Genomic DNA, 24,224 nt, shown 5'->3' on the forward strand with positions numbered 1-24,224 from the left:
TTCCTCACCTTTATCCTCTAAGCCGCTAAGGCAGATGTAGAAAAGCCCTGCTCCAGGACACCCACCATTGGCCTAAATTGGGAAGCTCTCCTCTTATTGTCTAACAGTTTCCAAATATTTCAAAGGACAGCAGGCAGTTCTCTTCTGACAAAATTCGCCCTCGCTCAATTTTATATGCTATCCTACATTCACACACACAATTCAGAACTTAGGCACTTAATATTGAATAGTACCACACCCCTACTGTTTAAGGTGCACAGGATACAGAGATGAATAAGATGTGGCTCTGCTCTTGAGACAAACAGGAACACAATTACAGGATAAGGTTTTCCATGAGGAAACCGAGGGACCTAAGCAACATTCCAGGTAGGAAAGCCCTCTCTACGAAGGAGTCAGTCACTTGAGATGAATCTGGAAGGATGACCAGGATAGATGACCAGAAAGGCACTCCAAGAGGAGGGCAAAGGGAAAACAGCAGGAGAAAGCATGTTGGATGCATTTCCCTACCTTATTCATTTTCCTGCATTCAGGACCTTTGTGTTTATTGAGGCTGCTCAACCAGATACAGGTATCCCACGGTGACAGCTGAGGGACCACTATGCTCTACTCTTTCCCTTGTCCACAGTGAACCATGTGGACCAAACCACCCCTCACCCACTGATCATTCCTATTTCTACTTCCTTCTCAGGAATTCACAGCTTCCTCCTCCTAATAAGCAGAAGGCCTATGTGGCAACTTCAAGGCCTACTCAAAGCTGCCTCAGAGGAAGAACCACACGAAAGTGCATGGCTTGGGCTGGGAATATAGCTCATTTGGTAGAGTGCTTGCCTCACATGTACAAAGCCCTGAGTTCAATCTCCAGCACCAAAAAAAAAAAAAAAAAAAAAAATGCTCGGCTTTTGGTGCTAAGGAATAACTCCACAGATCACCCAACTCACCCATCTCACCTTCACACCTCTGCCCTATGGCCCAAGGTAAGGCTCCATGCAGGCCAACATGAAGACACATGACACAACAGACAGGGTCAAATGTTCCCCTTTATTTTTGTTCACTCAGTTACCACAGATAGACACATTGGCTCAGGCAGATCAACTGCCAGCTAGGGAATGGTTTATGCCTCCCAGAAACAAGGAGGGGCAGTGGGCACCAGGAAAATGCAAAAACAGATCACTGGCTGGCCACAGACCTGAGGATCCCCATAACTGGGCCCTCCTTGACCCACCTCCAAGCCAGACCATCCAGCAGAGAGGGTTCTGTGTCCAACCCCCACTTCTCATCCTGGTTCCCTCCACAGGAAAGTGCATAGTTGCCTAGAAATACAGCCTCCCAGAGACTGAATAAGCTGGGCCAGACGTAGGTAATAGGGTTTCCAAGGACAATGCCAGGCACAGCCATACGGGTCTGAGCCAGTTCAGGGGAAAGGCAGGTAGGACAGGAAATTGATTGAAGGTGGCATCCAACAGGCCATGGATGCCAGGCTAGCAACTGGACCACAGTCTTCCTGGAACTACCAGAGGGATTAAGGGAAAGGGAATCAGAGGACTGGGATCAAGGGGAAGGAAGGGTCTCTTCAGATACCAGGGGCTGTGACAACTGCTCTCCAGAAGGAAAATGATAAGAGAACCAATTATATTTTGTGACCCAAGCCTAAGGGACCATTAGAAAAGAACTTTATGAAGTAGTGGTAGGTCAATGCTCAGAGTGGCCTGCAAAGTGAGGTGTTGAGTTTCAAGGAGGAGCCAGCCTAGAGTGGTCAAGTGGGGTCTGGTTTTCCAATTCATCTAGCCCAGGTGGGCTTCCACTGGAAGAAGAGAGGGTAGGAAATAGGGAGCTGCTCCTTGGGTGAGAACCCAATTCCATCCAGGTCTCATACAGAGTTGAGGCCTCTGCCAGCAATGTTCATCACTGCTTCAAACAAAACAGCCCCTGTTTGGGCCTCTTAGAAGGGGAAAGAGGTGTTAACAGGGTGAAGAATTGCCAAGAACCAAATCCTTTAGACAGAAGGAAGGAAGTTATCTTGATTTAGATGTGGGGTGGGGGATACCTAAACCAAAAACTAAAGCCAAAGCATCTCTTCTTCCCTCCCTGACTAACCAGAAATACCATTTAGGTTCATTGTGCTTACAACAAGGACTGGACCTGTGCACTTTTCCCTGGGCCCCAAGTTCAAGTGCCCAGCACTTTTCTGTGGCCAAGAGCAAGTGAGACTACGAGTGGCATGCTCCTCTCTCATTGGATACTGTCTACCTTCTTCTGGTCTCTCTTCCAGTTCTGGCCCTCTGAGCCCTGTACTTCCTGCCAGACCCAAACAGAACAGCTTTGCTCCAAGGAATCCAGTGGAATCCTATGGTTACTCAGAGATACCTAGAAGCTCCAGTGGAATGAGAATAGCCAGACCTCCCCAGGGACCAATAATTATTTACATGTCTTCTGCTCCAGCACAACTGGAGATGACAAATCCCCACAGAACCAAACTCCTCAGGGAAGGCAGTAAAGCCAGGGTAGAAGAGTCAAGCCCAAGGATTTGAGGGTTGAGAAGGAAGCAGAAGGAAACAGACAGATGGACTCAGAGGCAAGGAGACCAATCCTGTATTGCCATTCCCTGGAATTCAGGTCCCCAGGTGGGCTTTGAATCTCCAGCTGCATACCCCTTCAACATCAGGGCTGAGGCTCAGCTCCCCTCTCAGCTTACTTGAACTGGAAATCAGATCAGATTTGGGAATGTGGGCTTAGTCTTAGAAGCAGATATAACTGGGATACAGCCTTGGCAAAGACAGAAAAGCCACACAGGAAAGAGAAAGAGACCCTGGATGATGGAAGTGAGCACTGGGAATCTGATGGCAGGGAGGAGACAAGGAGAGGAGAAGACTGAGGGAGGAGATCAGATGGATTACGAGAAGCAAGGGAAGCACCCCTGCTTGTCCCCACCTTCCCACCTACCACCATAAGTGCTAAATACTGTTGCTTCCCAATAGGGACAAAAGTGGAAAGTTTCAGCTCATAACCCTGCAGAGGGCGCCAGGCTCCCTGCTTTGCCTCCCCCTGCCCCATAAGGAGTCCCTGGGTCAGGGTCAGAGGGGGCAGCCTGGTGAGGGTGGGGGGGGCTGGTTTAGTTCTAAACATACAGCTAGCACCACAACAAGAGACCTTCACTGCAACTATTTCACAAGGGGACATAGACACAGCTACCACTGCACGGGATAGCTCCACGTGCAACCCACAGCTCTTAAAGATCTAAGAGCAGGAACCAAAAAGTGGGGGCAGGGAATAGACATATACATATATATATAACTCTGATTCTTTGTACAAAGTTGGGGAGGAGGAGAAAAGGGAAGGGGAAACCCTGCTTGTTTACCACAACAGATGCTGTAGCTTGAGCCCCCTGTCCCACTGGCCCCCAGCCCTGCCTCCTGTAGGCTTGGCTGGCTCACATCTCATTGGAGTATGTGTAGTTAGGGGTGGCAGAATACTGAGTCTGCGGCTGATTCATGGCACCCTGGGCTGCCCCCATGGCTGCATTCTGGGCTGCCTGCTGCACATGTGGGTTCTTCCATGCCCCTGTGGTCCATTCCTCCTGAGCTTTGCTGAAACTTCCCCCACTTCCCCGATAGAATTTATGAACCTGTAGAAGAAGGATAAGGAAGAGTTAATCCAAAGAAAGAGGCAGCCTATCCAGGAAACAGATGGGATCCACATGTAAAAACCAGTCCTCCCTCCTGGCCCATGCACTGTGCACCAGTAGGAAAGTCTAGCAGGTAATTCCAGAGTGAGTTAACTTGGAAAACCTCTGGCTCCTCTTGTAATTTGGAAGAAGGATTGTTTCAGATCATAGTCCCTTCCCAAACCCACCCTCTCACCTTTGAGGTGGCCACATACCATGCTGAGGGCGATGAAGGAAAAGACAGCCACGACTGTGAACATGATGGTGGGAATGAGCATCACCACTGCTGAGCCAATGTTTGTCCCGAAGTAGGAGATGGTGGCGATCCAGCCACTGTAAGAAAAGGCCAGCTGTGGGGCTATGCAGACAGAAGGAGGCATACCCAGATACATCCCACTGAGGCAGGGAGCCATTCCATTGCCACAGGGAGGAACCACATCATTGGATGCAGAAGGACTATCTTACTGATATCCAAGGGCCTGTATCAGTGGCTCAGGAAGACCCCTTCCTTAGGGATCAGATACAAGTCTTCCTTCCCTAAGGTTTTCCCACAATGCTTGACACTTCCCAGCTGCCCAGAAACCACTGCCCAATTCTCCTTCCCTTAATTCACTGGTGGTGGCTACTACACTGTCCTGAATCCTTTCACTCTTCCAATAACTAGTCACCCACAGTGTTCTCACAGTCTAGGCAGTTTAGCACACAGAGGTAAGCAAAGGACACACCCAAGGTGTCATTCCTACCAGCCCCAAGCCAGTCCCCTGCCTCTTACCAGACGCCCCAGCCTGGGATGCCCACAGCCTGGATGATGCTGATGACCAGTTGGGCCGTGAAGGTGAAGAAGAATGCCATGAAGCTGAAAGAGCTGTCGGTCCTGCATCAGAGAAGGTGGCCTAAGCAAACAGCCAGGGTTTCCCTGCCTTCAAGGACCCCAAGCCTTTCTAAGTTGAAGTGAATGCATAATGGAGACCTTAATCGAGAGACCAGAATGGGATACCCTTTATCCATAAATCTTTGAATATTTCCATGGGTTTGACCTGTGTATGCAACATTTACACAGGGAGGGGATCTCCTCATGAATAGACCAACCACTGGCACATGGAAGGATGGCCCCATTGGCATAGAAATAGATGGCTTCATTGGGGCAGAAGCAAGCAGCCCCACTCTCAAGGGTAGCCACATTGGCACTAAAACATACTGGTACATGGATGGATGGTCCCATAGGCCCAGAGTCAGAAAATTCCACTGGCACTGAATGGACACCTTATTGGCACGAAGATAACTAGCTGGCACATAGACAGATGGACTAATAAGTGATAAAAAAATAAATAAATAAGGACCCATTAGGATAGTCTACTGACATCAAGACAAACAGCCTTGTTGGTATGTTCCATTGGCACAAAGGTTGAAATCCTATTTGGCACTAAATGGGCACTCACAGGCATCAAGACAGTCAATGCCACTGACACATGGATGGGTGCTCCCTTTGGTACAGAGTCAGATGACTTCATTTGCACATGAATAGTACCAATGGTTGATAGATAGATAGCTGTTTCCACTGGCACATTGTTAAATGGTCTTCTTATCACCAATCAAGGATGGGCAGCTCCACCAAGAAAGGTGATGGGAGAAGATAGAAATAGATCTGGTCTCTGTGTCCTCCACTCCCAAAGACAGAGTGGAAGGGAAAGAACTAACAGGAAGGTTCTCCCAGCCCTCTCACCCCAGCCTGGAGCTTCCAGGAAGCTCAAGCCCCACAACAATCTGAAGCAATGGTGAACAAGGGAAAGTGATATTGGGGAAGGTAGGGTGATGGCAGAGAGAGAAGATGTAGAAAAGAAAAAAAGGGAGTGGACAAATAGGGCTAGGAGCTAGGGTCAGTGCCAACCACTTACTTGAAGGCCTTGTAAATGGGCCGAAACCAGCAGACGTAGGAGCAGGGTGTGAAGAGGATGAGCCAGAGAAAGGCGAGGCCAAAGTTGGTGGATCCCCCGCCTCCGATCAGCCACGCAAGACAGCCCACCAGGTTCACGGCCAGTGTGATGCTGTTCACTGCAGACCCAGGAGCACATGCACACACAGAGACAGACACCAACATGCACACGTGCATCCAAGTCCATTCAGAGATATGTGAGCACCCAAACATGGATAACACATACCCAGAACTCAACACAGACCCATAAACACATGCCAGTAGCACAGAGAGATGTAGACACACACGGATATACACATACAAAAACAAACCACATTTATAGATTCACACCCACACAGAAGACCCACAACCCATATCAATGAATAAATACACACAGACACACAAGACACACAAACACATACAGAGGAGTACAGACTATAAGAAAAAAGTTGGAAGCTTTGACCAAACCCCTCCCCATACCCACTCCTGGGAATCTGAGAAATCCAGAGAACAAAGAGTCTCCAGAACAGGAACCCAGAGTTTCTGCCCATCAAGCCCCTTTTAAGGGCCCCCAAGCCTCAGGGTGGTAGAAATGTTCTTCTTGTAAGAAAGGTCTTTGGACTAGGGATATAGCTCAATGGTACAGCATGTGCCTAAAATGCACCAGGCCCTACATATGAATCCCAGCACCACAAAACAGAAAGGCTTCAGTCCCTGATCCTCCCAGACCTGCAGCAGTCACTAAGCTCAAGGCATCTTATACCTTCACTTGCAAGGTAGGGGCATGAAAAGGCAAAAGCAAAAGGCTTTGTGGAAACATCTCTCCAAGTCACTGTGACATCTCCCCTGCACTTAAATGGGATATGCAGTGATATCAGGATCTCAGTCTTTAATCAATTTCATAGACAGCTATCAAGCTTCCTCCTCCAAGAAGCCTTCCTTACTCATCTCTCACCCCTCTGACCTCCTGCAGACCTGAGATGCTCTCATAGTCCCCCAAATACAAACCATCAGTCAGACTAGACGCTCCCCAAGATAGATCCAGGCTTTCCCTGCTCTGTCCCCACTTCATCTAGCTGAGCCTAGGAATCACAGTATTACAGAGTCACAGCCAACAGGTGCCTCAAAGACTCCTTACTTAAAAAAAAAAAAAAATCAATGCTGGTACTCTCACACACCTCGGGTGCTCCCTTCTTTGAACACTGAACTGAATCTACAAGATCTGCTGAATAAAAAAAGCAAGGGCCGCTCAATCTTGGCCTCAAACAGCCAGGCATCTGTGGTTCTGAATAGAATCCTTCCACATCTCAGGCTTATATATATTTCCTCAGGACCCAAGCACCTAGCAGGCACCTAATAAGGACTTAAGGAGATATTTATAGCCCTTAAATCCAGCTTCTGGATGAGATCTCCCCAGGAGTGGAGTTCCAGGAAGCCAGGGTCACACAATGCTTCCCAAATCTGATCTGGCCTGATAACTCTGTCACTTGTATGCAGGTATGACCATCTCAGAGCCCCTCATAACAAGTATGGACACTTTTTCCAATGTATTCCAGCTGTCCTACTACCATCCTTGTTCATGCTACACAATTTCCTGGAGCCTTAATATTCTTACTGATTTTATTTGCTTTTTACATACAAAAGGTACTATCCGGGCTGGAGCTGGGGCTCAGTGGTAAAGCATTTGCCTAGCACGTGTGAAGCACTGGGTTTGATACTCAGCATCACATAATAAAATAAAGGTATTGTGTCCATCTACAACTAAAACAATATATATAAAAAAGAAAAGACACTAACAATTTATCATATTGGTTGACATCTCTCTTTCCAGTCACACCCCTCTCTAGTTTATTTGCTCCAGTGCTCTGCTACAATTATTCTACTCCCTCTTTGGAATGGACATCCTTTCTCTACCCATGAGTTTTACTATCTTCACTCCTCTCTTCATCCAGCATAAAGTTCATAATTCATTACATTCCCCTGCCCTGTCTTCTGGTCACACTCACTCTGAATGACTATTTGCACCTGAGCTGAAAGTCCCTGGTGGGTGTGTGTGTGTTGGGGGGCGTGCCACAGAAAAGCCTAGCAGGACTAAAATTCATAGCAGGTAACCTCAAATGGACCTTTTACATGACCCAGAAATCTTAGGGGCCAGGTTTCTTTAGCAGGTATCCTGACCCTCTGCCACAAACTTGCTCTCATTCTGGACTCATCTATCCGAAAGTTCCCACTCTCGTGCCTACATCATATCTGATGGAAAGGAATGGAAGCCAAGAGAGGTAACTCCTCATTTTTTTCTCAACATCTACAGATCTACCCACAGCTGCCCCATCCCTTCCTTCTCTCATGTTACAGGGAGGGAACTCCTTTGAGCAGATCCCTTCTCTACCCAAAGGTCAAGCCAGGCCTTGGCTTATCTGCCTAACCATCTATTCTTTGTTTTCTTTTTAATTTTTTTGTTTGTTTATTTGTTTTTTTAATGAGTTCTCACTAAGTTGCTCAGGCTGATCTTGGACTTGCAGGCTCAAACAATCCTTCCTGAGTAGATGAGACAATAGATATGCACCCAACTCTGACCCTTTACTCTTTCTACCATCCCATGAAGGCTCTGCTGTAAAGACAGCATTCTTTCTCACCTTCTTGGCAAAATCAATCATCTACCTATTTGTGCAGGCCTGACTCAAGGGAAAGTCAAATATGACAGATCACAAATGTGGTGTCTGGGGCTCCCTGAGGATGGTACCTTGCACAGGACCAGCAGCCTGCCCTCTCCTCATGTGCCAAAGCAGTGCCTTCAAACCAACCTGGGCACAGCCAAGTCCCATTCCCCCCCCCCTCTTTTTTTTTTTAGTTTTCGGCAGACACAACATCTTTGTTTGTATGTGGTGCTGAGGATAGAACCCGGGCCACGCGCATGCCAGGGGAGCGCGCCACCGCTTGAGCCACATCCCCAGCCCCCCATTCCCCTTTGATGACACCTTTCTCTTCAACTTGCCATAGATCATCAGAAGTGGGGGACTTTAGACTTTCAGCCTCAAAACCTTGCAACATTAGAACTCTATACTCCTAGAAATATAAACCACACAGCTACATGGAACCATAGCAATTACTAAACCAATTCTCTTTCTACAAATGGGGAATCTGCTGCTTGGGAAGTGAAGCCATGAAACAAACTGGATCCATGTCTCCCAACTCACAGTTGAATGCTTTTCTCTTTGAGCAATCTCCTTGAGAGAGCAAGAAAAATGAGGCTTTGAGGGAAGAATTCTCTTCCAAATCCAGAATCCTCAGGTTACCAGAGTTCCCTGTAAAGCTACTCAAGTGGAAAGGGGAAGGGAAGCAAAACAAGAGGAATTACACTGCAAAAAAGAGAACTCTAACCCAAGGCTCTATAAATGAAAGATGGGGGAGGGAAGGAAGGAAAGAAAGGCCTCAATGGAGGAAACTGAGGTCCAGCTGGGGAATTAGTCCATGAAAGGAGCCTGCTGGAAGCCAGGGGAAAGACTTCCTGGTCCACTCAGATGCCACACATGGGACTGAAGCCAGGCCTGTAGGCTCCCTACCCCAATGCCCAGCCCCCCCCAGTTTTCCTTCCTCCCCACCCACCCTGGCCCACTCCATCCCCACCGTACTCACACATCCAAAGGTAATAGAGGCGCTTAGTCATGCTGAGATGCTGGGGAGGGATGTCTGCCTCGAAGTCTTGGTAGAAACATGGCTTCAGTGGGATGAACTTGGGCAATGGTGGGAAGTTGTTCACTTTCTCTGTGGGTGAGGCACACCATATGGCATCATCTATAATGTTTCCCTTCCCTACAGTCCAATATGCCACTCTTCTCCTTGGCCAAGTTACCTGCTCAGCCCCTGGGGCCACTGGCTGCTTTGCTAATCCCACCCAGGTGTCCCTACTTCCCAGGTCTGCCAAGATGATCCCAATGTAACCAAAGGTCCTGAGATGATGTCCCTCAGAAGAATAAAAAATAAAGACTATTCACTGGGGTGAGACACACTTCTCAGTGGGAAGCCAGTTCCAAGCAGAGGATACAGGATAGGTGAGAGTGAAGAGATGTGAGTCCCAGACTCCACCCCAACACTCATTCATTTAAATCACTGCCCCTCTCCAGAATTCAGTTTGTCCAGTGGTGTTACATAGTCCCTAAAGTTTCCTCCAGCTGGCACTCTGTACCTTGGAGCCTTCAAAGATCTGACACTCAGAAACCAGAAAAAAGAGGTCTCAGAGTATTAGAAAAGAACAGTGACAGAGGGGAAGGGGGCTGGGCTAGCCAGGCTGCTAATCAGTCAATGGGTCAGCTAGACAGGGAAATTAAGATGCTCAATCCCCAGGATCAGAGAGATCTGACAGAGGGCTAGACAGCTGACTAGCCCTCAGATAGGTTCTCAGATAGGCTTTAGTGGGGAGAGTAGGAAACACCTGGGACAAGAAGACAGAAAGAGCCTGACCTCTAAAGACTAGAGGAAATAACGTGACAAGGAACATCTTTTGTTCACTCAATCTACCCACACAGCCCATCCCTCTACTTACCTGCCATGTTGGTACCAGTTGGCCCAGAGGCCTGCCCACAACTCTTTGTCCTGAACTGAAAGGAAAAAGCCAGAAAAGGGTGAGATTCAGGGACCCACCCAACCTAGTACCTTTCTAAACCCCAGCTGGGCTGCAGTCTCCTAGAGACGGACCTGGCTCATTCCCACAGTGGAAAAAACCCAGTGGAGTCAGCTCCCCACTTCACAGAGCCACCATTCACCAGCCACATCCTTCCAGCTACTCCTACCATTTGCCTCAAGGTACAAAGTTTCTCTTGATTCCTTTCAGGGAGGGGACCTCATGCAAGGAAAGCCAAGTGACAGTGAAGACTCAAGAGACCAAAGACCTCAGAAAGAGGAAACTGTTCCTTGATCCTAAACACAGGCTGAACTGTCCTCCCTCCTCCCTGTAGCCTTCAGTCATTTGTTCACTTATTGATACTTAGCTGCCAGGCACCAAGCAGAGTGTGAGCAGAACAGATGTGGTCCCTGACCTCCACATGAAATAGTCAATAACCCTGCCACTAATTATGCAGGGAAGAAGGGCTGCTCTGAAAACATCATAGCATCTATCAAGGTGATCTAACCTGATCTTGAGAATCAGGGAAATAAAATATAAGCAGTAATCAAACACCTGGATAATGAAGAGGAGTTACCCAGAGCAGGGCAGTCTTTGAGGTAGGCAGAAGGGAAGCATCCCACAGACACTCATGTGTGAAGGAGCTTCATATTTGTAAGGGAATAAAAGTTGCTGTGGTCAAAGCAAAAAAGTAAAAATGTGGAGGGAGCAGCAGATGAGGCTGGAGGCAAGTGTGAAGGGATTTTAAGGTGCCTGGGGAAGTAGAACAGTGTGAGAAGAGGCTGGGGTCCAGGGCAGACAAGAAAACTGAATTATGGATATACGTGGTTTGCAGCATTGGGAGACACCCAGCAGGGCTTCTTGCTAACGTGGTTGGGACTTTAGCAGGAGGCCTGGCTAGGATACACATTAAGTAATCATTGTTGAGTTAAGGCCAAGGAAGCTAGTGAGCCCTAGATAACTGCTGGAATAGTAACTTTGGTGGACACATCTGTAACGAAAAGCAGAAATGTTACAAGTCCTAAGGCAATGTAACATTTCTATGTTTGGCTGAGATTTATCTAAAGTTTTAAAACTAGCAAATCTAATCTATGATGTTAGAAATGAGGGCAGTATTATCATTGAGAGGCAGTGACAGGGTGCAAGCATCTGAGCTGCCTATAATGGTTGTGCCTGACCCATATACTAGTTACAGAGGTGTAGATCTTGGGAAAATTCACTAAGCATGCAGTTACAATTTGTATACTTTCCTGTGTTATATACATAGGTCAAGCATTCCTGATCGAAAATGCTTGTCACCTGAAGTGTTTGATTCCAATTTTTCACATTTTATCACATTTTTTAGTTTTTCTGTTGAGCATCTCTAACCTAAAAATTAAAAATGCTCCAAAATCTGAAACTTTCAGAGCATGATTGGATTTCAAAGGATTTTGTATTTTTGTATTGGAAATGTTCAATCTGTACTTCAATTTTAAAAATTAGCATTCCAGTCAAAATCCTCTGAACTTAATCTAGGCAATTAAAATCTTCTGTGGCCCTTTTATAGTATGGAATCAAATACAGAGACAAAAATCCAACAACATCTGGGGCTGGGGTTGTGGCTCAGCAGTAGAGCGATCGCCTCGCATGTGCGAGGCTCTGGGTTCAATCCTCAGCACCACATAAAAATAAATAAATAAAATAAAGGTATTGTGTCCAACTACAACTAAAAAATAAATATTAAAAAAAAAATCCAACAATATCTACCACAAAAAGAAATAAGGCACAGGGCCAGGGTTGTGGCTCAGTGGTAGAGTACTTGCCTAGCATGCATGAGACACTGGGTTCAATCCCCAGCACCACATAAAAAAATAAATTAATAATAATAATAATAAAATAAAGGTATTGTGTCCATCTACAACCATACACACACACACACACACACACACACACACAAGGCATGATAGAGATGTGCATGAAGTGATACCCATCCACAGTTGCATAATTGTAACATGTAACATGTAAATTAAGAACTGGAAACAAGCTATCTGACCATCAATAAAGGGTTTATGAAATAAATGGTACTGTCATACAATGGACAGTTCCACAGCTATTTCTAAAAATGCTCTACAACTGTTACTCCCCTCCCCTCCTCAATACTGGGGATTGAACCTGGGACGTTATCCCTTTTTATATTTTATTTTGCGACAGGGTCTCCCTAAATTGCCCAGATTGGCCTCAAACTTGCAATCCCTGCCTCAGCCTCCAGAGTAATTCAGATTATAGGCATGCACCACCATAACCTGGCCTGTTTAAAAAGAAAATGTTAAGAACTTCCAGGTTTAAGGATGAAAAAAATCTCCACAATCACCAGTAGTTCAAAAACAGCAAGATATAGAACAGTAATATAATATGTTACCTTTGTTTTAAGAAGAAAAACATAAGAAAAAAAAAATGAAGGGAGAAAACAAAAATATTTTTCCTCTTGACCCCCAAATCTTATTTATCCACAAATAAGAAACAACAAATATACTATTCAACAGTGACAGTATTTGTAATAGCAAATTGTTGAAAGCAACCTAAATGTGACTATTACATTGATGTAAAAAAGAATGAAGAGGGCTGGGGATGTGGCTCAAGCGGTAGCATGCTTGCCTGGCATGCGTGCGGCCCAGGTTCGATCCTCAGCACCACATACAAACAAAGATGTTGTGTCCGCCAAAAACTAAAAAAGAAATATTAAAAAATTCTCCCTCTCTCTCTCTCTCTCTCTCACACACACACACACACACACACACACACACTCGTCTTTAAAAAAAAAAAAGAATGAAGATAAGTTCTATGAATTACTAAGGAAAGATTTCCAGGATATATTAAATTTTTAAAAAAGCAAAATACAGCCAGGTGTGGAGTTGCACACCTGTAATTCCAGCAGCTTGGGAGGCTGAGGCAAGAGGATCACAAGTTCAAAGCCAGCCTCAGCAACTTAGCAAGGCCCTAAGCAACTTAGTGAGACCTTGTCTCTAAATAAAAAAATAAAAAGGGCTGGGGATGTGGCTCAGTGGTTAGGTGCCCCTAGGTTCAATTCCTGGTTAAAAAAAAAAAAAAAAAAGCAAAGTACAAAAAAGTATAAATAGAATGCTACTCCTTATGTGCAAAAGAAGGGGAAGTAAGAACATGCATATGAATTTGCTTAGTTTGGGGAAAAAATACAGGAAGAACAAACCAGAAAGTAATGAAATAGTCACTTACATGATGGAAGGGCTAGGACCTTGAGAGAGACTTTTTTTTTTTTTAATGGTACTACTGGTACTAGAGATTGAACCCAGGGTCTCACACTTGTTTGGCAAGTACTCTATCACTGAGCTAACAACCCAGCTCCTAGAGAGACTTCTTTGGGTAAAGTTTTTTATATACTTTTGTACATACAAAGACTTGCATATTCAAAAACAAGCCAGTTGGGCTGGGGATGTGGCTCAAGTGGTAGCGCACTCGCCTGGCATGCGTGCGGCCCGGGTTCGATCCTCAGCACCACATACAAACAAAGATGTTGTGTCCGCTGAAAACTAAAAAATAAATATTAAAAAAAATTCTCTCTCACTCTCTCTTAAAAAAAAAAAAACAACAAGCCAGAAAGAAAAGCAAACTCTAAAACTGAAACAAACATAAACAAATGAAGCTATGTGTATATTAAATTGATAACATTCATAGAAAAAGTAATTTGCCTAGTATCTTTGGATCATAGTACTCTGTGTTCTCTTAAAAAGATATACCTCAAGGACAAAAATAACTGGAAAGAAATCTTGAATTTTAGCAGAGCATGGTGGTGCATATCTATAATCCCTTTTTGGGAGGCTAAAGCAGAAAGATCACAAGTTCAAGGCTGGCCTTAGCAATTTAGCAAGACCCTGTCTCAAAATAAAAAATGAAAAGGTCTGGAGATATAGCTCAATGGCATGTGCCCCTGGATTCAATTCCCAGTACCTCAGAAAAAAAAAGAAAGAGGAAAAAGAAATCTTGAATTTTAGCAGGCTTACTGTTACTGTTGGTCCTGTTGTGATTTTGAAGCTTTGTCATATGCACTCTAACAGAGAGTCAGTAAGTTAAGGTGTTGATGTAGGGAACACAGGCTCTTCCTGTTAGAGTATGAAAGAGCTCTGCAGTAGCTGGATTTTAACGCATCATTTAAAAAATATGTATGGCTGGCCCCAAACTAGGACAGGAAATGTCCTACAAGGTTAGAATGGAACGCACTGTGGTACCAAAAATAATAAGAAAACACTCAACAACTAATGAGGCATGTCAAAGGGACACAGGAACCACCCTGAAGGGGCTATGACCTACCAAATTTGGGACTATTAGAATATCAAAAAATAAAATGAGCTAGAAGCTGTGGCACATGCCTGTATTCTCAGCAATTATGCTGAGAATATTTTGGAGGCTAAGGCAAAAGGATCACAAGTTCCAGGCCAGCCTGAAAATTTAGGAAGACTGTCTCAAAATAAGAAAATGGTGTGGTGGTACATGCCTATAATCCCAGTGGCTCGGGAGGTTGAGACAGGAGGATCGTAAGTTCAAAGACAGCCCCAGCAAAAAGTGAGGTGTTAAACAACTCAGTGAGACCCTATCTCCAAATAAAATACAAAAAATAGGACCAGGGATGTCACTCAGTGGTCGAGTGCCCCTAAGCTCAATCCCAAGTACCCCTGTCCCCCCCGCCAAAAAAAAAGAGAGATGGAAGAAGTAAGAAGCAAAAGGTCTTTACAGAACACAGCCATAAATGAAGAATGAGAAAATCTCCCAGTTTCACAATCATTAATGCAATAGCTAATTCAGGCAAACAACATCAGTAGCCTCTAAAACCACTAGTTGAAAGACAGTTAAAGAAGAGGAGAGTCATGAGGTCTTAGAGGATTAGCCCTAACATGACTTAATAATTACATAGGTGCTACCATCTAGATATGAGTTGTCCCCCAAAAGCTCCTGTGTTAATGCAGAAATGTTCAGAGGTGAAATGACTGGACTGTGGGAGCTGTAATCTAATCAGTTCCACCCTAGTTTGAATGAACTAGATGGTAACTGTAAATAGGTGGGGCATAGCTGGAGAAGGTGGGTCACTGGGAGAGATTCATCTAGAAGGGTTCATCTTCCCTGCTGCCCCTTCCCCTTCCTCTCTGCTTCCAGGCCACCATGAATAGAGCACCTTTTCTCCACCATGATAATCTACCTCACCTTGGGCCCAGAGCAATGGACTCAACCTACCATGAACTAAACCTCTGAAATGTGAGCCAAAATAAACTTTTCGCCCTCTAAGTTGTTCTGTGTGTATGTGGTGCTGGGGATTGAAACTAGGGCCTTGTGCATGTAAGGCAAACACTCTACCAACTGAGCTATATCCCCAGCTCTCTAAGTTGTTCTAATTGGGTATTTTGGTCACATCAACAAAAAGCTGACTGACTCAAAAGGAGAAAAGTCATTTTTACCCTGAAGGAAAGTTCACAGATGCCACCATAACCGAGTATAAATTTTATCAATAATGTCAATGACAATGCTGGGCACAGTGGCTCATGCCTGTAATCCCAGCGGCTCGGGAGGCTGAGACAGGAGGATCATGAGTTCAAAGCTAGCCTCAGCAATGGCAAAGCACTAAGCAACTCAGTGAGACCCTGTCTCTAAATAAAATACAAAATAGGGCTGGAGATGTGGTTCAGTGCCCCTGAATTCAATCTCTGGTACCAAAAAGAAAAAAAAAAAAAAAGTGTCAGTGACAACAAAGTGACATTATTGCCTCCCAGTGTTATCCATGGAGAAGGGCATGTAATATTCCTGCCACAAAATGCTTGATCTAACACCAACCATGAGAAATAATCACACACATCCAAGTTGCGAAGCAGTCTAAAAACTGATCTACACTATTTAAAAATGCCAACATCCTAAAAGACAAGAAAAAAAGAAAAAGATGAGTGATTTCTCTAAACTATAGGAGAATAAAGGCAAATAACTACAAAAAGCAAAGTGTATGTAGGACCTGAGTTTGTGGCTCAGTGGTAGGGCACTTGCCTAGCATGTGTAAGGCAGTGGGTTCTATTCTCAGCACCACATATAAATAAATGAACAAAATAAAGACCCATCAATGTCTAAAAAATAAATAAATAAATACTTTAAAAAAAAAAAAAGCAATGTGTAAACCTCGATTGGGTTGTGATTCAAGGGGGAGACATTTAACAAACATCACTGGGATAATGGAAGAAGCACAAATATGGACTCTAAACTAGATAATATTATTCTATTGATATTACATTTCTTGGGTGTGATAATGGTATTAAGGTTATATAAAAAATATTGTTAGAATGTTCTTAGAAAATATGTAATGCTGGGATTGTGGCTCAGTGGCAGAGCACTTGCCTCACACGTATGAGGCACTGGGTTCAATCCTCAGCACCACATTTAAAAAAATAAATAAATAAAATAAAGGTTCTACAAAAACAAAAGGTATTTTGTCCATCTACAACTTTTAAAATATTTTTTAAAACTACGTACTCTAGTAGAGTTACAGTGTTATCATATCTGAAAATTGTTTTAAACAGTACAGGAAAAAAAAATGATGAATGGCTAGATATTGACAGAATCAAAGCAAAGGTAGCAAACACAATTGGTGAATCTGGGTGAAGGTACATGGATACCCCTTATTCCTTTGACTTCACACAGTTCGTTTGTTTTGCAGTACTGGGATTAAACCCAGGAGTGCTTTACCACTGAGCTACATCCTCTGCTCTTTTACTTTTCATTTTGAGACAGGGGCTTGCTAAATTGCCCAGGCTGGCCTGAACTTGCCATCTTCAGCCTCTAAGTTGCTGGGATTACAATCAAGCAACACCTACCTGGCTTGGATGCTGGATTTTAAAAATCACAGGTATTAAAGAATATTTTTGGGACACCTAGAGAAGTTTGAACATACACTCATTTCTTGGTAAATACTACAGTTCAATGCAAAACTTCTTGGGTTTTATGGTTATGTAGCAAAATGGCTTTGTTCTTAGGAGACAATGAAGTATTTAGAACTGTGTGGTCCACAACTTACTTTCAAATAGTTCTACAAAAACAAAAATTCATATGTACATATAAAGTTGTTGCCAAATGTTAACAACTGATGAATCCGGGTGAAGGGTATACTGAAGCTCACTGCACTAGTCTTTAAACTTTTCTGTAGCTTTGACATTTTTCTAATAAGAATTGGCCAGGGAAAGAGGGTCAGGAAAGCAGGCGGGAATGCCAGAAGAGCAATGGTATAGCACATTCAAGGAACAGAAGAAGGCAGAATTGTTGTTAGAATGTTCTTAGAAAATATGTAATGCTGGGATTGTGGCTCAGTGGCAGAGTGCTTGCCAATAAAGCTTGAAGTGGAGGGAGGGATGGAAAGGGAATGCAGGGTTGAAAAGTGAATTGGCGGGCTGGGGATGTGGCTCAAGCGGTAGCGCACTCGCCTGGCATGCGTGCAGCCCGGGTTCGATCCTCGGCACCACATACAAATAAAGATGTTGTGTCCGCCGAAAACTAAAAAAAAAAAAAAAAATTATAAAAAAAAGAAAAAAAAAAAGTGAATTGGCCAGGCCATGAGCAGGTTTTGCATTTACCCTAAGTGGCTGGGAGCCACTGAAGGATTCTCTTCTTAAAAAACAAACAAACCAAAAAAAAAATCATACATATATATGTAAAAAATACAATTACATATATGGCCTCAAAGTGGGTTTTTGTTTGTTTCATTTTGTTTTGCTGTGATACTGGAGATCGAACCCATTGTCTCACACATGCTAAGCAAGTGTTTTATCACGGAGCTCTAATTCCTTTAACCCTGGTTGTTTTTTGTTGTTGTTATTATTGTTTTTCTTTTTCTTTTTTTTTTTTTTTTGAATTAAACTCAAGGGCACTCAACCACTGAGCCACATCCCCAGCCCTATTTTGTATTTTATTTAGAGACAGGGTCTCACTGAGTTGCTTAGAGCCTCACCATTGCTGAGGCTGGCTCTGAATTGGCAATCCTCCTGCCTCAGCCTCCCAAAACACTGGGATTACAGATGTGCCCCACCACAACCAGCTTGTTTTTCATTTTATATATATATATAAGCATACATGACAGAAATGAGATTATATTCTACATATGTTCTTTTACTACCTGTTATTTTCCATTCAATTATAGCCTATGGAAATTTTTCATGTCAATGAATACAGATCTATGAGGCTGGGGTTGTGGCTCAGCAGTAGAGTGCTTGCCTAGCACGTGTGAGATGCTAGGTTCGATACTCAGCACCACATTAATTAATTAATTAAAGGTATTTAAGAATTTTTTTTTAATTTCTTTTAAATGAATACAGATCTATCTCAATCTTTGTGACTGGTCAACTGGGTCAACAATGTCCATGGCCATAGAGGAGTCACAGGCTGATTTGGTAATTAGAAGGTCATGGAAGGGAAGTAGTGGGGTAGAAGTCAGACAGTCAGTCAGGAATCTATGAAGGAGAACAAGAAGGAACAAATCTAGTAGACTAATCTTTCAAAAGCTTGGCTGACTTTTTTTTCTGTTTGTGTTTGTTTTGTTCTTCAGAGGTACTGGGAATTGAACCCCAGGGCACTTTACCACTGAGCTATATCCCCAGCCCTTCCTTATTATGAGACAGGGTCTCACTAAGTTACCCAGTCCAACCTTGAACTCGAAATCTCCCTGCCTCAGCCTCCCTAGTTACTGGAATTATAGGTGTGCACCACTTTACCTGGTTTGGCTGAAATTTAAAAAAAATATATCAGTGACAGCACTAAAAGACAAGACACCAAAAGATTAATAGTAGTTGTCCCTTAATAATGAGATGTTATTTAAAAAATGAGATGTTATTTTCTTTCTTTTTCTTTTTTCCTAAATATTCTACAAGGGTCATATATCCCTTTTGTGGCAGCAGCTGAACACAGGGTTGGAAAGGTCTTCTCCAGGATAGGACAGGAGATGAGCATATCTATAAGCAGGGAAGCAGGTACTGAAGAAAACACTGTAGAGGCTGAAGATACCATAGAGAGGAGAAAAAAGTGATGGGCAGTGATATCTTGGGAGACATGCAGGGTCAACATTCATTGCACCAAGTGGAGGCATTGGATAGGACTCTTCTACTGGGATTCAAGAAAAGTGAGGAAACATAGGTAGTGGTTCTACCTCCCCCACACACCCAGACCATCCTCTATATGAGTAAAGGGCTTTGAGAGAGTAGTCCAGCTACTGGACTGGAGAGAAGATGGAACACATGGATAAGAGTTTCCACAGGTGATGGAGGGAAAACTGAGCCTCAAGACCCTGCTAGAAGCAGAACCAGACTGCCCTGGTCTGTGATGGTCTCCAGAATCATTCTACATTCTCAGTATAGAATCCAGAATTAGGAGTCTAGTTCTGAGATGGGGCACACAGGCAAAGTGGCAAAGTAGCTGAGAACATAGAGTCCTGAAGGGATGCCAAGGGTGTTCTCATGACAGAGAAAATGGAGGTATCAGAGAACTGGAAGTTTTCTTGAGGTCACCAAGTCAGTAAACAGATGTAAACTGTGGTAGAAAAAGAGTTTAAGATTGCAGAGGTGGCCAAAGGCTAATGATGCCCAGACTCATGTGAGGCTTGTAGAAAGGGTGGCTAAAGGAGGTATTCCTGCCTCCTCTGAGAGAGTGAATTGGATGAGTAGGAGACTGCGGTATAGCACTAAAATTCTCCAGGAAAACAAAAAGAAACAGAGGGAGGAGAAATATTAACTAGAGTTGAGGAGCCATAAAGGAAGCTGCTTCCCTAACCCTGGTTCCAACCTGGACCCAGGCTGTCTTTCAGAAGTGAGTTCAATTAGAGAAATCAGGGCAGCAACAGATACAGAGAAGTCAGCTATTCAGTGCTGCAAAGTATGTGTGATTCGGAACAGAAGCCAGAGCCTAAGAAAAAGCTGCCTGGTTTGTATACAAAGGTTAGAACAGAGAGAATTTAAGATTTCAGAGGACAGTAGGAGACTGGAGTTACAAAAATGGAAGACTACAAGATTCTTTACCTTTATGTCAGGTCTAGCCTTTCACTTGGGGAGGGATATAACAAGGAGGTAGAGGAATCTCTGGCTTTTACACTTAAAGTTCATAGAACTGCAATTAGGGGAAGCAAAATTGTGTTCCTCAGTTAAAGGATCTCAGCTTGGTGCAGTAGCACACACCTATATATAATACCAGTTTAGTTTAGGCTTAGGCTTCCAGTTTACCAGCGTGAACTTCTTATTCCTGGCAAAGATATGGTTATTTTCTCTTTCCTCAGATCCTATCTGTTGAGATGCAAGTTTACCCCTCCTGCTCTACTTCTCGTCTCTTTATCATATTACCAGTCCCCTCTCTATCCCTGATATCCCGGAACTATGAATCATCCTCAGAAAACAGCACTTTCCTGGCCATGTTATCACTGTCCCACTGATGATTCTTCATTAGCCTCCTACAGATCCTGTGTCTGGCACTCAAGGCATTTTGCCAATCAGCTGCCACCCTGTGCTTCTCTACCAAAGGCTGACCTGCTTCCTACACAACCAGCTTCGTGCAAATCATGTCTAGCCACTAGTCTTGTTTCCAGTGCCCCTAAACCAGTAGCCCTCTCACCTCCTCTAAATATTACCATCTTCTCACATCCCACCTCTTCTGGGAAGCCTTTCCAGACATCCCTGCTCTGCAACCCACTGCAAAAATTTTGTGCTCAGTCATCAAACACTAAGTGGTTACTCATTCTCATCCAATCTCTTCCTCAATCCCTCACAGATAGAATTTCTAAGAAGGACCTGCACAGAGCACAGTCAATTCATATTTAGTTCTTGCCTAAGACTTGGACATCTTCCCAAAAGATGGGATGGGAAAATTGATGCTCTCCCCCAAACAGGCTAGGGCCACAACTTCTGTCAGCCCTTTGTATCACACTTTCCCCAGGAAACCTTCAGACTCCAGGCTGGCAGCAGGACAGGAAATGAAGCCTGCAGAGGGAGGGGGGCCAGACAGGCAGAAGGAAGAGGAGGAAGAACTGGGAGGCTGCTCTAAACTAGAACAAAGTGCTTCCTCAAGGGAGCATGATACTTAGTCCTATTATTTCAAAAAGGTAGGGGCAGACAGATGTCCAGAGAGGGAAGAAATCAACTTGTTCAGCCATGGCCAGCCAGGGAAAGAAATAGCCAAAGAGCCCAAGGCCCCTATACAGAGCTCCCCTCCCAGAACCCCACTAACTCATTCCTGAGTTTTACTAAACCTAAGACCCTCTTTCTGTGACCTATTCAGCGGAGATGGTCCTCTCTCAGCAGTGGAGACTTTGCCCTCAGGCTCATCAATCTCACAGGGAACCTAAACTAGCAACCCTGTGTGTAACCCCAAACAAAAGCTCTCTGCCAATCATGTACCTACTGGAATCATCTCCCTCTTTCACAGTCCTGACCTATGGAGGCAGAATGAGTTGAGCACAGGTTGCAAAATTCTCCAGACTTCCTCACCCCATGGGCTGTCACATGGCTGGGATAATGGATAGGGAGGAGGGCTAGACTTCACTCCCACCTCTATACTTTGCCCATACCATCTCCCCAAGGATGCTCTCTCCGTTTAAATCTCACCTCCTCCAGAAAGTCTCCTATTCACTGGCTCTTGCCTCCTCCCCCCATCCCCCCCACCCCCCCCCCCCCGCTCCTTGTGTCCATGGGAAAGTCTGCCAGGCCCTCCTTGATCTCCCCATGAGAAAGCGGGGACATAACCTGTTTAAATCTGTGATGGCCAATTTTCAGTCCCAACCTCTAGAATTTGGTTCCCACCATCCCAAATCAGTAGCTCCCCCAGGGAGGGTCAGCGGTTGGTTCACAAACACCTCTCCTCCTTCCTCATATCAACTCCTGCCAGCATTGGAAACAGCTACCTCCATGGCCCCAACTCATGACCCAAATCTATTGTGGAGTCCAGGCCGGAGCCAATGCTCCCATCCTCCTCCTCCCAACCCTAAGGTAGCTCACACTCGCTGTTCAAAGGTCGGCAAGGGTGGATACAACTTAGATCACTGCAGGTGCCTGTTGTGGCGAAGGGCTCAAGGAAGGCCACAGGCACCAGCTTCTAGTCGCCCCAATCCCCAGCTGCATGCGCCATCCCCAGGAGGAGGAGGCCAGTTTCCAGGGAACGCCAGGTGGGGTTGAGGGGGATGGAGGGCCCAAGGCTCAGGCTCCAGAATCCAAGGGTCTGACGTCACCCAAATCTCTGGTTCCCTCTGCGGGAACAGAAGATGGGGCTGGTAGGAGCTGGAGGAGCCTGGGGTCGCCCAAAGCACTCTTCCCTAGCTCCAAACAGGAAGGTCACCTCGACTTTCCACCTCTCCAGAAGCTCGGCCTGCCCCCCGTATCCAAAGGTGAGGTGTAGGGGGTACAAAGCTGGAGTCGGTGACCCTCCTTCCATTCGGCTCCCAGTTTCCCCGCAAAGCCCTCCTCCCAGCCTTCAGGCCCAGAACTCACCCGCTGCAGCCGCTCAGCTGCAGAAAGGCCGCTGCGCTAAGCTGTGAAGCACCCGAGGGATGCGGCGGGGAGCCGGCCGCGAGCGGCGCGGAGGCTGGGGGCGGGAGCGCGCGCGCGCCAGGGGCTCGTTCCTCGCGCGCCCGCACGGACAGTCTGCTGCAGCCGCTCTCGCGAGACTTCCGGTCCACACTTAAGGCCTCTCCTCCTGCGCTCGCGAGAAGGAAGGCGCGGTCACCTCCGCACCTTCCAAGAGCTGTCCGAGGTGCTAGTTCCCGGGCCCCGGCCGGGTCAGGTGGTCTGCAGGCACCTAAGGGACAAGAGCAAGGCGAGTACGCGCAAGAAAACGACCTTGAGATGGGAGCCTGGCATCAGCAGCCAGTGCCTCAGCTTTCAAATCTGTAAACTGGGAAGAATAACCTCCCATGCTGATCCCAGAGGCCTCGAAGACATGCCAGGAAGGAGGATTAAGAAAAAAACTTTGAGAACAAGAGAGTTTGGTGACTGATGAAGTTCCTCAGAGCCAAAGGCTCAGAGTGACATAAGAGACAGAGATGAGACATAGACATGGATATATGGACCACGGAAAGACAGATGAGAGACAAGCCGTGAATATAGGAAAAGAAACATAGGGAGACAAGACATGAGAGAAAAGAGACATGAAAAAATAAGACTAGGAGGTATGATGAAATGAGAAAGAAACCAGAAATAGAAACAGATAACCTACACAAAGGAATAGGAAAAAAGGGAGAGGCTTAGAAAAAGAAACAGAAGCCTGACATGGTAGCACAGACCCGTAATCCCAGGGACTTGGGAGACTGACACAGGAGGACTGCAAATTCAAGGCCAGCCTCTGCAATTTAGCAAGACTCCATCTCAAAAATATAAAATAGAATCACTGGGCTCAGTTGGGCAAGCCTGTAATCCCAGCAGCTCAGGAGGCTGAGGCAGGTAAGTGAGGGCTAGGTGAGGAGGATAGTGAATTCAAAGCCAGCTTCAGCAACTTATCAAGGCCCTGAGCAACTCTGCGAGACCCTGTCTCTAAATAATATATTTAAAAGGACTAGGGATGAGGCTCAGTGGTTAAGTGCCCCGGGGTTCAATCCCTAGTACCTAAATAAATAAACAGGGCTATGGGTGTAGCTCTGTGCTAAAGCACACCTGGGTTAAGTCCCCAGTGGCCAGGTGGAGGGGCACACAGAAATATGCAGAAATGAACACCAAAAGAGAATAGAGACCAGGATAAATGCTTTAAAATTCTACATTTGGAGAGTTGAGAGAGTCCACTTGGCGAAATGGGGCTGGGAATGGAAGACAGGCTTTTATTGTGAGTGATGTTTACATAGTAAATCTACTGTGGGATCTCCACAGCCAGGGCCATTCTCTGTCCTGCCAGCCAATTGCTCTCCCCCACACAGTACCCGCCACCTCCCACCCCTCACCCACACCATCCTGGGCCTGGAAAGGGGCCTTAGTGGGTGGGAGACACTGCAGGGATTCTTTGCCCAGAATAAGAGCCCATTGTCTGGCTCCAGC

The 24,224-nt window shown here is 45.3% G+C and overlaps 1 protein-coding gene across 1 annotated transcript; it reads right to left on the reverse strand.

Moving 5' to 3' along the window:
- Window positions 1-1,019: 1,019 nt before the first annotated feature.
- Scamp5 (secretory carrier membrane protein 5) lies at window positions 1,020-22,822 on the reverse strand. The gene is made up of 7 exons (XM_046427992.2): window positions 22,692-22,822; window positions 10,117-10,171; window positions 9,210-9,338; window positions 5,557-5,713; window positions 4,434-4,535; window positions 3,877-3,994; window positions 1,020-3,622 (listed from the first exon to the last, which is right to left on the reverse strand). Exons 2-7 carry the CDS (start codon window positions 10,121-10,123, stop codon window positions 3,428-3,430), a joined length of 708 nt encoding a protein of 235 aa, XP_046283948.1. The 5' UTR covers window positions 10,124-10,171; window positions 22,692-22,822; the 3' UTR covers window positions 1,020-3,427.
- Window positions 22,823-24,224: the final 1,402 nt, after the last annotated feature.

The sequence above is a fragment of the Marmota monax genome, unplaced genomic scaffold (genome assembly GCF_021218885.2).
Source record: "Marmota monax isolate L192 unplaced genomic scaffold, Marmota_monax_Labrador192_F-V1.1 WCK01_AAM20220418_F8-fsc00111, whole genome shotgun sequence".
Classification (NCBI taxonomy): domain Eukaryota; kingdom Metazoa; phylum Chordata; class Mammalia; order Rodentia; family Sciuridae; genus Marmota; species Marmota monax.